This window comes from Elephantulus edwardii, unplaced genomic scaffold, assembly GCF_000299155.1.
Source record: "Elephantulus edwardii isolate Elephantulus edwardi_28Jun2011 unplaced genomic scaffold, EleEdw1.0 scaffold00053, whole genome shotgun sequence".
NCBI classification, from domain to species: Eukaryota; Metazoa; Chordata; class Mammalia; order Macroscelidea; family Macroscelididae; genus Elephantulus; species Elephantulus edwardii.
The window spans coordinates 5,477,029-5,494,869 of record NW_006399803.1 but is presented as its reverse complement, the minus strand read 5'-3'; the positions used below and the strand labels follow the sequence as shown (position 1 = coordinate 5,494,869).

At 37.9% G+C, this 17,841-nt stretch overlaps 1 protein-coding gene across 1 annotated transcript in view; it reads right to left on the bottom strand.

The window, feature by feature from the left end:
- Positions 1-17,316, bottom strand: part of TTC29 (tetratricopeptide repeat domain 29) — a 239,339-nt gene extending 222,023 nt beyond the window's left edge. The window contains exons 1-2 of the mRNA XM_006887039.1: positions 17,228-17,316; positions 12,453-12,536 (exon numbers count right to left, since the gene is read on the bottom strand). Of these exons, the coding sequence (XP_006887101.1) occupies positions 12,453-12,536; positions 17,228-17,316 (173 nt within the window). The remainder of the gene's footprint in view (positions 1-12,452; positions 12,537-17,227) is intronic.
- Positions 17,317-17,841: the final 525 nt, after the last annotated feature.

Here is a 17,841-nt window from a genome sequence, read left to right as displayed (position 1 = left end):
CATTATTGAACCCATCTTACTCAGTCTCTCCCCAACCCCAAGGACAGTCCCTTCCTGGCCCAAGTATAGGTTTCATATAGGCACAATCAAGTGTTCTGGGATTCCCATTTTCCTCAGGGTTAGCCACAATTTGTTGTGATCCACATACTCAAATGCCTTTCCATAGCCAATGAAACACAGATAGACTATCCTCTGGTACTAAAACTTTAGACAACCAAGCATACAAATATCATAGCTCAGGACACCCTATTCAGACCACAGATGAGGCCTATGGCAGTGCAGCAGGATGGGGTCTTGATTGACACAGAGAGTGGCACAGCTAGATCTTTGGTACTGTTTCTTAGAATAAGCTAGTGCATCTGAAGGCCTCTACCAAGGCTTGGTGTGCCCCCTCTGTTGCTTGTGGCTTCAGCTCCCTTGCTTAGGACCCTTGGCTGTCCCTGTTACTGCCTGTGGAACTTAACTCTGGTTCAATGTGACCTTAGTGAAAAGGATACCTGCTTTTTGAAAGTATGTCCCCAGAGAGTTTGGTCTTTTACCATATTTACTGTCATTTTAGTATGTTAGCTTCTTCTTTACAAATTTAAAATACATTAAGTAGAAGAAATGGGGTACAGTTGTTATTGAATTGTATATTATTCATAGCGGCTCTGTGAAAAACAGAACTGAACTGGGTCCTAACCTGACCATTCCTGAAACATTTGAGTTTATCGCTCTGGACAGTCTATTATTCAATACATCTTATTGAGGGTCTTCCTCTTCTTCACTGACCTTCCACCTTTCCAAGCTTGATTTCCTTTTCTAAGGAATAACCTCTTCTACTAACATGTCCAAAATATGTGAGATAGAGCCTTCCTAACTTTGCATCCAAGGGAAATTCTGACTGCACTTTCTCTAAGACTTATCTGTTTGTTCTTTTGGCAGTCCATGGATTATTCAGCACTCTTCTCCAACACTACAACAAATACATTAATTTTGCTCCTATCATCCTATTCATTATCCAGCTCTTAGATGTGCAACAGGTGACTGGAAAACTGTGGTTTGCAAAAATCAAGTTCACTTCAGTATTTAAAGTGAAATCATGGCTTTTCAGGATTTTAAATATGTCCCAGAATTTCCCAATGACATATGTGTCCTTATCTCCTCACTGTTGGCACCAAGGGTGTTGACTGTGGATCCAAGCAAGATGAATGTTTTCTCAATCTATTGTGATGTGGCTGATTGGGCCAGTGGTGAGGATTTTTATTCCCTTGGTATTGAGATGTAATCCACATTGAAGGCTACAATCCTTGATGCTCTGCAACAAGCGCTTCAGGTCCTCTTCACTTTCAGCATTTAAGGTTGTGTCATCGCATAATGAAGGTTGAATATGAGCCTTATGCCAATTCTGATGTCACACTCTTCTTCATAAAGTCCTGCATCTTTAATGACTTTTCAACATAAAGTTGGAATAGGAAAAATGAGAGGTTTCCATAATATAGTCAACATCTTTGTTTGACTTGTTCTACATATGGCTCCCCACTCCAACACACCTCACACCTAGACGTATACATTGTATACATTATATACATATCTATGTTGTTGTTGTGTCCTATATAGTCAGAAATGACACATAACTGATCCTCCAGTGAGTTTTCAGAGACACTTAATTGCACAAGAGGAGATTGCTCATCCTGCTTCTATGGAGCAGCTGGTGGTCTTGAACCTCATGCCTTTGGGATTGCAACTCAGCCCCAAATCTATATTTATACAAACACATATATATTTATATATTTAAGTAATCAGTATGTACAGAAAAATAGATATTCTGAACAGATAATTTGACAAACTGAACCATAAGGAAGAATCTAGTTTCAGTATTAGAAGACAAATCATTAACAACCTGCATTATACAGCTGACACAATCTGCTTATCAAAAGTAAAGAGAAACACTTACAGAAAAGAATCAATGGTTTTAGTCTTTAATATAGATTACAAGTCAACATAAAGAAAACAAAACTCTTCACAAGTGGACTAAAACACAACATCATTTAAGCAGTTAAAAGACTGAAGTTGCCAAGGATTTAATTTTACTTGCATCCACAATCCACGCCCATGGAAGCAATCAGTAAGAAATCAAATGTCATATTACAATGAGAAAATCTGCTACAAGAGTTCTCTTTACAGTGTTAAAGAACAAATAATTGACCTTGAGGACTAAAGTACATAGGAGGCAAGCTATGGAAAGTTGGAGTCCAAGGAAGAATCAATGAGTTTGAATTATGTAGTTGGCAAAGAATACTGAAAGTTCCATGGTGGAAATAAGAACAAACAAATGTGTCATGGGAAGGTATAACCAGAAAGCTATTTAGAAGTGAGGTTGGTGACTCATCATCTCACATACTTTGGGCATACTATCAAGACAGTTGCTGAAGAAGTACATCTTTCCAGGAAGATCCTGAATGAGAAAGATGGACACAATGGTTGCAACAAAGGGGTCAAGCACAGTAAACATTTTGAGGATTGCACATGACAGGGGAGTATTTCATTTGGTTGAATGACTTCATGGCAGTTAACAACAATGCTAGATTGGCTCTGACTTAAGCAGACCAGAGGCATTATCAATGGTTTCTTATGCACTTGAAAGTTGGACAATGAATGTGAAAGACCAAAGAATCATTGATGCTTTTGAATCACAGTTGGAGAAGAGTATTGAACATCTCATGGACTATCAAAAGAACAAACAAGTCTGTCTTGGTGGAAGTGCAACCAGGGTGCTCCTGAGAGGGTAAGATGATAATTTCATAGAGTTGAGATATATTATTAGGAAGGGCCAGTCCTTGGATAAAGACATCATTCTGGGAAAGGTATAGGGTCAGCAAAAGAGAGCAAGACCCTCAATGAGATGGATTGGCACAGTGATTGTAATACAAGTTTCAATTATGGCAGAGATTGTGAGGATGGCACAGGATAGCACAAGGTTTTGATTTGTTGTTCAAAAGTTCACTATGAGTCATGTTTGATCTAACAAGAACAAAACATCTTTTAAAATTCAGGAAAGAATGCCTAAGCAATAACAATGTCAGAGCTTTGTTGACATTTCAACTCTTCTTTCTCTTTTATTTGTATATTGGGTTTTGGTGATAATATCTCTTTCTTCTGCCACTGTATTTTTAAAACAATTTTTCTATAATCTTACTTATTAACTCATAAATTTTAAACTTGACATTAATATTCATATTTGTTGTAAAATCATAACTGAATAAATCTTATCTTCCCTAGTATCATATCCTACAAATCAGCTGTGGAAGGTAACAGTAGATTAAGGGGAGAAACATGCTCCCATTTGCTCCTGCCTGCATTCTCAGCTGTCACTGCACTTATTTCTGTATATCTTTCATGAAGAAGAAATCATTTCTCCACTTTGAACATAAAAGCATTGTCTCCTTTTCTTGAATCAGGAAGATGATCTTACAATCTAGTTTTGTGTTGTGTTTTATTTTGTTTTAATCTAGAAAGAAAAGGGCCCTGAACCCTGCTTTATCCTGAGTCAAATTTATTATCTCTGACACACTTACCACCACTACCCCAGTCACTGTGTCAATCCACCTCATTTAGGATCGTCCTCTCTTGTGCTATCCCTCCAACCATCTAAGCATGATATCCTTCTCCAAGAATTGGTTGCTCCTGGTAACATGCCTAAAGTATGTCATACAAAGCTTCAAAATCCTTGCCTCCAAGGAACAGCCTGGTTTTACCCCCTTCAGAAAAGATCTATTTGTTATTTGAGCAGTAAATCTCTTCTCAAGCACAACTCAAAGGAATCAATTCTCCTTCTATCATACTTTGTCATTGTCTAGCTTTCTGATACATAGCAAGTAATTGTGAAGACCATGACCTGGATCAGGCATAATTTAGTCTCTAGACTGATACAATTGCTCTCCAGTCAACACCAATTTTACAGCACTAAATAACTTAAAGTTCACTAACTTTAAGGAGAATACAATAGAAAAGATTGAGAATTATCATGTGCTGGACTAATTATGGAGAAGTTCAACTATATGAAGAATGTGGCATCAGGATTAGAGGAAGACTCATCAACAAGCTTCATTATGCAAATGATACAACCCTGCTTGGTGAAAATAAAGAGGGCTTGATGCATGTATTGCCAAAGATCAAAGACTAGAGCCTTCAATATAGATTACATCTCAACATCAAGAAAAATGAAGATCCTCATAACAGGACCAATAGGAAAGATTGTAAGAGATGAAGGGAAGATTGATATTCTCAACAATTCCCATTCAACATCCACAAGGTATTGGGGAAATGTGCTGGCAAGGACCTCTCTAAAGTGCTAAAGGGCAGTGATAGACATTTAAAGACAAAGGTATGCCTGATCTGAGCCATGGTATTTTCAATTGCTTTCTATGCATCTGAAGGTTGGACAATGAATAAAGATGACAGAAGAATCGATGCCTTTGAATTGTGGGAAAATGAGTAGTGACTATCCCAAAAATTGCTAAAAATAATAAAATACAACTCTCTTGGAGGAAGTGCACCTAAGGTGCACCTAAGGTGCTCATTTAAAGCAAAGATGGTGACACTTCATCTACTTTGAGCATGTTTTCAAAAGGAATCAGCCATTGGAAAAAATATATCATGCTGGGAAAGGTAGAGGATCGAAGGAGAGGGAAAACTCTAAACAAGAAGGGTTGACACTGTGACTGTAGCAATGAGCTCAAATATATCAGAAATTGTGAGGAGGATACAAATTAGGACAAAACTTGGATTTCTTGTTCATAGACTAATTATGAATTGTCTAAATGAGGGAATCTAACAACAACAACTTTTTTCTGTAACGTAATGATGATTTTGAAATATGTATTTGTGTGTATATTTATGTTGTGGTGGTTGTTACGCGCCGTCAAGACACTTGTGACTCATTGTGACCCTATGTACAACAGCCCTAAAACCTGCTCTAACCCTTACCAGTCTAACTGTCTCCAACATGCCTATCCCCATAACCCTAGTGATGGAATCAATCCATCTCATCAAGGGTCTTCCTCTCCTGCGCCGTCCCTCCACCCTCCCAAGCATGACGTCCCTCTCCAGGGAATGGTCCCTCTTTACAACAAGTTCAAAGTATGTCAGATGAAGCTTCAGAATCCTTGCCTCCAAAGAGCAGCCTGGATTCACCGTCTCCAGGATAAATTTGTTTGTTCTCCTAGCAGTCTGTCCATGGTATATTCAATACTCTTCTCCAGCACCACAGCTCAAAGGCATCAACTCTCCTTCTATCATCACTAGTTCAACTCTCCTTCTATCATCACTAGTCATTGTCCAGCTCTCTGAAGCATAGCAAGTAATGACAAAGACCATGGCCTGCATCAGGTACACTTTAGTCTCCAGATTGACATCGTTGCTCCTCAGTACCTTGGAGAGGTCTCTGACAGCAGACTTTTGCAATGCAATTTGTCTTTTAATTTCCTGACTGCTGGTACCAAGAGTGTTGATTGTAGAGCCAAGCAAACTGAGGCTGTCAACAATATCAATCTATTCACCATCTACCATGATTCTGCTAATCGACCCAAAGGTGAGAATCTTTATTTTGTTGGGTTTTTTTTTTTTGATGTTGAGGTTCAGTTCATATGGAAGTCTGCAATCCTTGACTTTCTGTAGCAAGCACTTCAGGTTCTCCTCAGTTTCAGCAAGCAGGGTTGTGTCATCTGCATAATGCAGATTGTTGATAGATCTACCTCCAATCCTGATGTCACACTTCTACCTATAGAGCCCAGCCTCCTGCAAAATCTGCTCTGCATATAGATTGAAAAGATATGGAGACAGGACACATCCTTGACACACATCCTTCCCAATTTTGAACCATGCAGTGTTTCCTTGCTCTGTTCTGATGACTGCCTCCTGGTCCAAGTATAGGCTTCACATAGGCACAATCAAGTGTTCTGGGATTCCCATTCCTCTCAAAGTCAGGCACTGTTTGTTGTGATCCACACAGTCAAATGCCTTTGTATAATCAATGAAACACAGATTGACATTCCTCTGGTACTCTCTGCTTGGTGTGTATATATAGAGATGTATAAACATAAACGTATTTAGAAAAGACGAATAAAGCAGAATAGAGGGATTTCAGGGTACATCAAAGATACTGCTTTTGTCTAATACAGAATTCAGTTCTTCAAATCGTCCCAATCACTTTCTTGCAGATGAAAAATTTGCAATTCACTAGCTTGGTTATTTAATGGCTGCCAGACAGGGAGCCAAACCCCAAATCTGTCTTTCCTGACAAGCTTTTCCTTATGATTCTTGTCTTCTCCGACTTTCGTAGACCTCTAAACTATACCTCATAGGGCTATAAACACTTATTCATTCTATATTTGCTTCTAATCCTTCTTGAGTCTTATTGTTTCAAATAGATGTTAAGGTCCTAGGTTAGAGCCAACTATTTCATAATAAACTATCACTCTCTTACCCACTGTGAAAAGGATTAGAGATAAAGTAAGTGCTTAATAAATGCTTATTGACCAACTTATTCTTTTAGACTTCCATGGCTAATAAAAAGTTTTATGCAGCAATTTCCTTGCATGACAGAATATGGATAAGTCTTCATGGCACCTGCTGGGCATTGCTGGGAGATGCTGAAATAAATTCATCAATTTTCCCCTTTATATCCTATTCAATTAGTTTGTTGTGAGGGAGGCCTAGAAGGTATATCAATCACAAACTTAATAGTAAGCTGAGCACAAGCTATTATCATACTAATGTTTTGCATGCTCTATCGTAAAGAAAAGATTTGTGTCTGAGAAAGAATTTAAGTGTAGGAAGTTTCAAAGACAATATAATAATAAGGACTGAGAATCATCTTGTGTTACTGCTTTCAACAGAACAATGAATTAGAAATAAATTTGGTAATAAACTCAGTGGGGGAAAAAGACATATTATTAGATCACCATAAAAAGTCTCTGTAGTATAGTATTAGATTGTTAAGCAATAAGTCAGTGGTTTGACTCCACTAGATTCTCCAAGGTAGAAAAATGAGGAGTTTCCTTGCATAAAAACTTACAGCCTCAGAAATCCAATGGAGGGAAACTGTGAAAGACACATTGACTCTTTAGTATAATGTGACAGACACTACAAATATTATATACACATAATATTGACTAAAATACATGAAGAGAATTAGTGTTTGGAACACATGAAATCTATAAGAAAAATATCATCAGAAATACTAACCAAGCAGAACCTCATAGCATTGTTGTTGTTATGTGCCGTTGAGTCATTTGCAACTCATAGTGACCCTATGTACAACAGCCCTAAACCCTGCTCTATCCTGTGCCAATCGCACTGCCTCTGACACACCCATCCCAATTACCCCAGTCACTGAATCAATCCACCTCATAGAGGGTCTTCCCCTCCTGTGCCATCCCTCCACCCTCCCAAGCATGATGTCCCTCTCCAAGGACCTGTCCCTCCTTGCAACATGCCCAAAGTATGACAGACGAGCCCCAGCATCCTTGCCTCCAAGGAGTTGCTTGGTTTAATCCTCTCCAGGATGAAGCTCTTTGTTTTCTTGGCAGTCCATGGCACATTCAATACTCTTCTCCAGCACCACGACTCAAAGGGATCAATTCTCCTTCTGTCCTCCCTAGTCATTGTCCAACTCTCTGATGCATAACAAGTGATAGCAAAGACCATGGCCTGTATCAGGCACACCTTAGTCTCCAGAGAGACACCGTTGCTCTTGAGTACTTTAGAGAGGTCCCTAACAGCAAACTTTCCCATCTCAATACGCTTTTTGATTTCCTGACTGCTGGTGCCAAGAGTGTTGACTGTGGAGCCAAGCAAACTGAAGCTGTGAATGATCTCAATCTCTTCGCCATCCATCCTGATGCTACCGATTGGTCCAGTGGTAAGAATCTTTGTCTTCTTAACATTGAGCCTCAGTCCATACTGAAGGCTGCAGTTCTTGACCCTCTGCAGCAAATGTATGAGGTCCTCCTCAGTTTCAGCAAGCAGGGTTGTGTCATCTGCATGATGGAGACTGTTAATAAACCTTCCACCAATCCTGATGCCACACTTCTCCTCATAGAGCCCAGCCTCCTGGATAATCTGCTCTGCATACAGGTTGAAAAGGTATGGAGACAGGACACATCCCTGGCGGACACCCTTCCTAATTTTGACAATATTAATAGACAATATTAATTAACAATATTAATAGAATCATGAGTAGTTTTGTGTTTTCTTTAGTTGTTTCAAATCTTTTATTATTTCAAGTGATAAATAACTATGTGTATTTTATTTTTATATTGGATTGTTTACAAAGTTTGTATACAATGTGTTTCAGACTACTTTTCATTCATATTGTGTTTCATTGTGTTTTCTTTAGTTGTTTCAAATCTTTTATTATTTCAAGTGATAAATAACTATGTGTATTTTATTTTTATATTGGATTGTTTACAAAGTTTGTATACAATGTGTTTCAGACTACTTTTCATTCATATTGTGTTTCATACAATTCATTCCCATACATTATGGTTTATAAAATTATCACTATTGGATCTTGCCCACAAATATCCTGTCTTGTCAGCTGGATCCTTCCCATTTCCTTTATGCCCTTCCTCCACCCATCAAACACTGCAACCCTGTCCTTTTTCTCCACTTATCCTTACTCCTCCACTCCCACCCTTCTCCTCTTTGGGTTCCCACACATATTTTATTAATAGTCCTTTTATTTATCCAGCAATGTTCTTATATAGTATTTGTTCTTGTGAGACTGAGCTAGTTTACTCTGTATAATGCTCTCCAGTCTCTTCCAAGTTATGTAGTTGTTAGGTGCCATTTAGTTGCCTGCAACTCATAGTGACCCTATGTACAACAGCCCTGAACCCTGCTCTATTTTGTGCCAATCTTATTATCTCTGACACACCTACCCCTATTGCCCCAATCACTGAATCAACCCATCTCATCTTACTCTCTTGTGCTGTCCTCCATCCTACCAAGCATGACGTCCCTCTCCAAGGACTGTTGTCACCTTGAAACATGTCCAAAGTATGTCAGACAAAGCTTCAGAATCCTCATCTTCAAGGAGCAGCCTGTTTCACCCTCTCTAGGATGAACCTGTTTATTCTTCTAGAAGTCCATGATATATTCTATACTCTTCTCCAGCACCACAGCTCAAAGGCATCAATCCTCCTTCTATCATCCCTAGTCATTGTCCAGCTTTCTATGGCCTGGATCAGGCATAATTTGGATCAGTCCTACTTTGGAGAGGTCTCTGACAGCAGACATTCCCAACGTAATTCATCTTTTAATTTCCTGGCTGCTGGTACTAGAGTGTTGATTGTGAAGCTAAGCAAACTAAAGCTGTTAACAATCTCAATCTCTCCACCATCTATCATGATGCTATCAATTGAAGTTATGTAGTACTTTTCGAAATTGTTGCTCCTGAGTGCTGCATAATAATCCATTATGTGAATGCACCACAATTTCTCAGTCCATTATGTTGTCATTGGACATCTGAGCTGTTCCCATGTTCTTATGATAGTGAATAACACTGCTATTAACATTAGTGAAAAATCTCCATTTATGTCACAGTTCTAGTTTCCTTGAGGTCTGTTTCTAGTAGTGGAATAGCTGGGTCATATTGAGTTTCTATGTTCAACTTTTTGAGGAAACGCTAAACTGTCTTCCAGAGTGGTTGTATAATTTCACAATCCCACCTCCAGTGCATGAGATTTCTCACCTCTCCACATCTTCTCCAACATTTATTGCTTGCTACCCTGCTAAATGTTGCCACTGCTATGTGAGTGAGATGGTATCTCATTGTGGTTTTGCTTTGCATCTCTCTTATAGCCTGTGATTTTGAGCATTTCTTCATGTGTCTGTTCATAGTAATATCCTCCTCTGTTAATTTGCCCATTCTCCTCATGTTATTTGCCCATTTTGTAATTGGGATATCAGGTTTTTTCTTCAGGGGGCCCAGGAGTATTCTGTAAACTTTTAAACGAGACCCTTGTCTGAGATAGTATCGCCAAATAGTTGTTCCCAGTTGGTAAGTTTTCTTTTCAGCTTGTTGGAAAAATGTTTGCTGAGCATAGAGATTTAATCTTTAGAAAGTCACATGCATCAGCTTTCCCTCTCCAGTCTGTGCGCTTCTGGCTGTGCTTGTCAGTCTCTTTATACCATAGACTGGGCTTTCTAAGCTTGGTCTCAGTTTGTCTCTTAAGAACTTGAGGACTTTAGTCCCAGGTCTCTGATCCACCTTGAGTTGATTTTTTTTGTGTATGGTGTGGGATGTAGATTCTGTTCACCTTTCTGTATGTAGCAGTCCAGTTTTGCCAGCACCATTTTTTGACGAGGTTGTCATTTCCCCATTTGATCAGTTTTATTTCCTTGTCAAATATCAGTTGAACATAGATATAAAGGTCTATTTCTGGGGTCTCAGTTCTGTTCCTTTGTTCTTTGTGCCTATCATTGTACCAGTACCATGCTATTTTGGTTACTATCACTGTGTAGTCGGTTGTGAGGTCAGGGAGTGTTATACCTCCCATTTCATTTTTGTTTCTCAGAAGTGTTTTGTTTATTCAGAGTCTCTTGCCTCTACAGATAAACTTGACAATTCCCTTTCAATCTTCTTGAAAAAAGAATTTGATATCTGTACAACAACAACAACATTGGGATTGTACTGAATAGGTAGATTGCTTTTGTTAGGATTGTCATTTTCACAATATTGTGTCTTCCTATCCATGACCAGGGCATCAAAAGAAATGTACTGATGAGGAGTTGTTTCAACAACTATAGAAGAAGGTGCAAATAATGGAAGAAACAATGGAAACCATTAAGAAGCAAACACTCCAGAGAGAGAGAGCCCGATGAAGTATATTGTTGAAGAGGAACTTAGACAATGATGGAAGGAAATGCAAAAGATAGAAGAAAGAATGGAAACTATAGAAAAAGAGGTACAAAAACTTTAAAAATCATCACAAGATAGAGTGGGTACAGCCAACACAGCAATGGATATAACAGAAATACATGAAAATTTAATCCACTATATTAAGACTGAAATGCAGAAGTGTTCAACATGATTAAAAGACAAAAATGTAGATCAGAAGAGATGGAACAGAGTCAGTGAGCTGGAAGACAAGAAGCTGAAAGAAATGAGACATTAAATGAAGAAAACTTTAGATTTATGTTGGATGATATTAAAAGGAACAACTCACATATGATTGGAATTCCAGAATATGAGAGGGACAGGGAAATCACTGAGAAAATTGTGGAAGCAGTCCTAGAAGAAAACTTCCCAGGTATTATGAAGAACGAGAAAATTCACATTCAGTAAGCTCAGTGAATACCAAATAGACTAGACCCCAAAAGAAAAACATCAATACACATCATCGTCAAATTCTCCAAAACAAAATGTAAGTATAGAGTACTAAGAGCAGCACGAGAAAAACAAAGAATCACCTACACAGGAAAAGCAATTAGACTAACAGAATCTTTTTAAAGTTGGTCTTGCATAAAACATTTAATGGCATCACTTAATGATTTCAATAAGGCCTACTCTCATGGAACATAATGTATAGGAATGGAACACAATGTAAATGAATTATTGTATGAAACCCAATTTTTTAAAAAAGTAAAAAAAATAAACTAAACCATCCCACCATATGCATTTATAAGATTTCCATTCTTCAATTCTTACATTTAATATCTGATGATAAATTAAGTCTATTAGAAAAAATGTTAAACCTACAATGTAAAGAATATACGTAATATATAATTAATGCCACTGAGTTATAGATTGAAAAACGGTTTGAGATGACAAAAATGAAAGAACCAAAGCTCTCAATTTAAAACACACTTACTGTCATAGGTCCTAGCTTGACTCTCATTAACAGATTTTTCTACTGGTTCTTATTCATTGCATAAATCAGGTTCTAACCAGTAATAAAATAATAACATTTATATCACTTGTTTAAAAACAAATCAAGATTAATAATAATTATCTTTAAATTAGTCAACTGACTATAAATAATTTATTATTTTAGTGAGCTCCTGAGGGGAAATGAAGATACTTAGTTGAAGGTTTTTAAAAATGACTAGAAACAAATCATAGCTAAATGATTCTTTATATTGAAACCCTTTTCTCCCCTATGGAGTCAATAGATCTTCAAGTAGAGGTTAATATCCAATTAATGGCACAGACTTAACTAAAATATTGTAAATGTGACAGGATAATACCTTGGTAAATATGTGAATTTTGAGAGCCACAGAATTAAAAGCTTTGATATGTGTAAGATCAATAGAAATGACTTATCACTATTTAATAGGAGTTTTAATTTTTAAATGCCTTGTTTCAGTGAAAAGGTGTACTGCACAGGCAAACTGAAATTTCAATAAGGAATCGAGACAAAAGAAACAAACTTTATGTTAAATTATCTTTAAGAGGTTATACTTACGCAGCAACCTCTTCTTTAGACAATCCTTTTAAATTCACCTCTATATAGTGATCTATTTCATCTTTTCTTTTAATCAATTGAGCCCTAGATGAAATGGAAAGAAATAATAAAGTACTGCATCATCAAGTTGAAAAACTACTAAACTTATAAAATGTTATTAAAATAACAGTTACTGTTGTTATGTGCCATTGAGTCACTTGAAACTTAAAGCGTTTCTATGTACAACAGCTGTGAAGCCTGCTCAGACCTGAGCCAGTCTCACTACATCCGACACACCTTACCCCAACAGCCCCAGTTACCATGTTAATCCATCTCACCTGGCGTCTTCCTCTCCTGTGCTGTCCCTTCTAAGCATGAAGTCCTTCTCCAAGGACTGGTCTCTCCTGACCATGTGACCTAAGTATGTGGGACAGAGCTTTAAAATCCTAGCCTCCAAGGGCAAACTTGGTTTCACCCTCTCCGAGACAGACCTATTTACTTTTGGTGGTCCATAGTATGTTCAAAACTCTTCTCCAGCACCACAAATCAAAGGAATTGATTATTCTTTAGTTATGTTTAGTCATTTTCCAAATCTCTGATGTGTAGCAAGTAATTGTAAATACCATGGCCTGGATCAGTCACACCTTAGTCTCTAGACTGATATCATTGCTTCTCAATACTCTGGAGAAATCTCTTACTCTGGAGAGATCTCTGAGAGAAGATTTTCCCCAGTGCAATACAGCTTTTGATTTGCTGAATGCTTGTACCAAGAGTGTTGACTGTGTAGATGAGCAAGCTGTAATTGTTAACAACTTCAATCTCTTCTCCATCTACCATGGTGCTGCCAGAGATATTAAAAAAATATATAATAGCATATGTAATAAAAATTCTGTAGTAACTATGGGGTTCTGTAAAGAGCGCTGGTGACCTAGTGGTAAGGAACTGTACTGCCATCCTGTATGCACATGGTTTGAATCCCTAGTTGCTCTGCTGGAGAAAGATGGGTGATCTCTTCTGATGTGGTTTACTGCCTGCCTCTAAAAACTTACTGAAGGGTCAGTTTCCACGCTAATACATCCAAAAAACAGCTACAAAGTTAGAGGCCTGACCGATAATTTAAAAATTCTAATGTTCTTTAATGGAAAAAAAAAGGAAAGAATATTCACTCTAGCGTATACTAGGGAGTCCTGGTGGTTTAGTAGTAAGAAACTGCAATGTAATTGCAAAGGCACAGGGTTTGAATCCACCATCAGCTACCTGATTGATCCATGAGACAAGGATGGACAATCTCTCAGGTTTGATTTACTGCCTCTGAAAACCCAATATCAGGTCAGCTATGAGTTGGTTCCAACTTGACAGTACATAACAACATAAACACCAACATATACTCAGTCTTGCCCTCAGAGAGTAGACGATCTCCTATTTGCTTGCTTTTAGTTCACAGTTTAACTTTCCGATTCCAGAAGGCATATTTAGTTTGAAACTGATAGATCTTGAATTAGGAAAATCTAGCTGGTAAGAAGGTGTAAAATTAATATGTTGTAAGAATTCATAAATTTTGTTCTGAAAACACGCTGCGTAGATTTAAATCACACATAAAACTCAAATTCTAAGTTTAGATGAAAATTATTTTTAAAAGACATTTCTGATAAAACCATTATTGTAGAATGAGTATGAGGATCCAAGGTGGGGGGTGGAAGCAGTGGGGTGAAGATGGGGGAATGTTGCACAATTTGATGGGTGGGGTGTGTGTGTGTGTGAAGGAAATTGGAAGGATCTTGTGTGAAAAACAATGTATTCAAACTTTGTAAATAAATCAGTATAAAATAAAAAAAGAAAAGACATTACTGAGAAATTGATTATACTTGTACCATAGTTGTTTTCTTTTTAAAAAATTTATTATTAATTTCAATGAAAACTTACAGAGACTTTGGATTTCCATTCATTCATTGTTGCACCTTTCTCCCCTCTCAATCCTAGTACACTACCCTCTTGGAAAAGTAAAAGAAAAATTCTTTCATTGTTTTAAAATCCTTCCCCCCAAGTCCACTCCACTATGCAGCCTTTGCTCTAGACTCCTGTAATGACAAAAATACCTAATCACATATCCCTTTTAAACAGTTTTCTCCCTCATCTGTTTCAACACAGTATACATTCTTGAACCCATCTTTCTCAGTCTCCCTCCAACCTTGATGTCAGTCCTATTTTACAACAGTGGCACCATGCAGTATTTGTCCTTTTGTGACTGAGATACTTCACACAGCATAATATCTTCCACGGTCACCCATTTTGAAGAATATTGCATGAGTTCCTTGTTTTTCAATGCAGTGTAGTATTCCACTGTGTGAATATACCACAGCTTCTCTATCCATTTGTTTGTTGATGGGCACTTAGGTTGTTTCCAACTCCTTTCTATTGTGAACAAAGCTGCGATAAACATGGGTATACATGCATAGTTACTTTCAATACTCTTTTTCACCTTTGAAAATGCATACTTTACCAATTGTCTCATAACTAGGAGATAGATTCTAAGCAATATCTGCTTTTCCTGGAGCAGTAAGAGAAAACTAACACAAAATTTATCATAAATAGTTATGATCAAAATAATTTCTTCAGTAAAATGAATACCAGGAATAAAAGGAATCTGATTTTGAGGGATATGAAATTGGGCTATAGTTTTTCCACCTTGAAAATGAAAAAAAACTAATATAATTAAAAAAGGTTTGCTCAAACTTTGAAAAGTTATCACACTAATCACAGGTAAAATGGAAAAATACATAATAATAACTATGTATGTTGTTGTTGTTGTTGTTATGTGCCACGAGTCACCTGAAACTCATAGTGACTATTTGTACAACAGACCTAAACCCTGCTCTATCCCTGGCCAATCTTATGTCTCTGACACACCTATCCTCATTACTCCAGTGACTGAATCAATCCATCTTATTGAGGGTCTTCCTCTCCTGCGCTATCCCTCCACCCTCCCAAGCATGATGTCCCTCTCTAAGTACTGGCATCACCTTGCAACATGTATGCCAGACAAAGCTTCAGAATCCTTGCCTCCAAGGAGAAGCCTGGCTTCACCCTTTCCAGGATGAACTTGTTTGTTCTCCTAGCAGTCCATGGTATATTCAATACTCTTCTCCAGCACCATAGCTCAAAGCCATCAACTCTCCTATCATCCCTAGTCACTTTTCAGTTGTCTGATGCATAGCAAGTAATTCCAATACAGACAATGGCCTGTATCAGGTGCACCTTAGTCTCCAGACTGACATCATTACTCTTCAGTAGTTTGGAGAGGTCTCTGACAGCAGACTTAGTTACTAGATGTAAATATTACAGTATTTTATAAAACTACATATACACAGTTATAGGGGACCTCTGGTGGCCTAGTGGCAAAGAGCTGCAACTACAATCCCGGAGGCGAATAGTTCAAATCCACCAGATGCTCTGCCGGGGAAGGAGGGACAATCTCCTCCTGTACCAGTCAGATCCGCTTTGACGGTACACGCACACAAAAATAATAAAATAAAAAACAATAAAAAAATAAAAAAACCCCTACATATACACAGTTATAAAGGACTGTTGAGTCAACTACATCTCAAAACATTCTGATGAACAACGGGTTGAAACCCTGCCCCATCCTGTACCATTGTCATGATCTCTTCCCCATTCAAACCCATTGTTGTTGTCACTGAGTCAACCCATCTCATTGAGAAGCAAAACACCAGAGAATTGTAACCTGAGGTTACAGTGAAACTCCCTATAAACTCTGTTACCAGAGTGCGAGATCTTCTTTTTCTCACTCTGCATGCATGCACACACACACACACACACACACACACACACACACACTTTAGTAGCTTAGTGTATAATGTGCCAGGCTGCTCAGTGTAAGGTATTTCATTGAAATTCACCAGGCATTCCATGGGAAAAAGATGGGTCTTCTCTTCTCGTAAAGATGTATAGATGTATAACTTATGAAACCCTATGAGTCAAAGTCAACTCAGTAACAGTGAGTTTGGTTCAGTTGTTTGTGTGTGTGTGGGGGGGAACTGTGTGTGTACGTGCATGCGTGTGTGTGTGTGTAATAACATATCATATAAATATGAAGACACACTGGTGGGGTAGTGAGTTACATGCTGGGCTGCTACGATGAGGGGTGGCAGTCTGAAGCCACTGGTTGCTATACAGGAGAAAGGTGGGCAGCCTCACACTATCAAGTTTTACAACCTCGAGTAACCCAGTAGAACCAACTAGATGATGTTAAGTATACAAGTACACATTTCTCAGAATTATGTACATTTTGAAACATTCCTCAGTTATAAAAAAGAAAATGATTATTTTCCTCTTTCAAAGAACTTTGATATCAGTTTAGCTAAACGTATTCCTTTTAGAGAGAAGTGAAATTGAGGTCTGGTCCTTCCCAGAATCAAGAGATCCTATAATATTTTTATCATAATGCTTTACATGAATGGCAAAGAGTGCATACAAAGAAAATACTCAAATCTACAGATACAAATTATTTATATCTAAGCTCACAGGATGCCATAGCAAAGAGTGATGATTAAACGATAAAATGAACATTGATTTGAAAATTGTTATTAATATTTGCAAGAGGCTGAATAATTCTTTGGAAAAGGAAAATTTGAATATTCAGGAGATAAACAACAATGTTGGTTTTTTCCTTTTCCTTGAAAATAAAGCTTGGTTTTCTGAGACATGTCATTGGCATTTCTTTCTCACTGCAGCAAATCCCTTCTGTTGGGGAAGAAATAGAAACCAGCGCCACATACCTTGTGTATGTTTTGGTGCATGGCAGCTTCTGTCGGGCTATGGATGCAAGCTTTGGAGTTACCAGGGGCAATGGAGGCAGGAAATGCATTTTGGGCTAAAACATAAATAAAATAAACATAAACAGTATTTTAGAAAACAAACCACCAGGAAAAACCCCTTAAGATGTTAATAGAGAGCTGTCCTCTGTCGGAGGTGCTGAGAATCCTCTGTGTATAGAGCTGTAGCTGTTATTAGGAATGAAGCCCAGTCAGTGCATTCTGCAGGTGGTTTCTCTCATTATTTCTTCTACCTTTTGCCTCTTGGCCAATTTTTCCCTTGTCTGTGTCTCTACCTCAAAGTGGGTAAGGAATCAAGCTGATAAGTGACTGCAAGATTTGAGCAATCTGTAGCTTTGGTAAGAAGTTAAGAAACACAGAACATGGGTGCAATTAAACAATCAAGTCTTTGGAGATTTCAAATGTTTGTTCTTTGCCCCCTTGTCACTATCAAGAATTTAACATTGCTTCATGTTTTGCTGTTTTCTAAAAACTTTATCACTCTCAAATAAAGACTTTCGCTTACAAGTGATAGATGCCAAGAACAATTCTCCAGGAGGGAGTTGAGTATTCTCTGG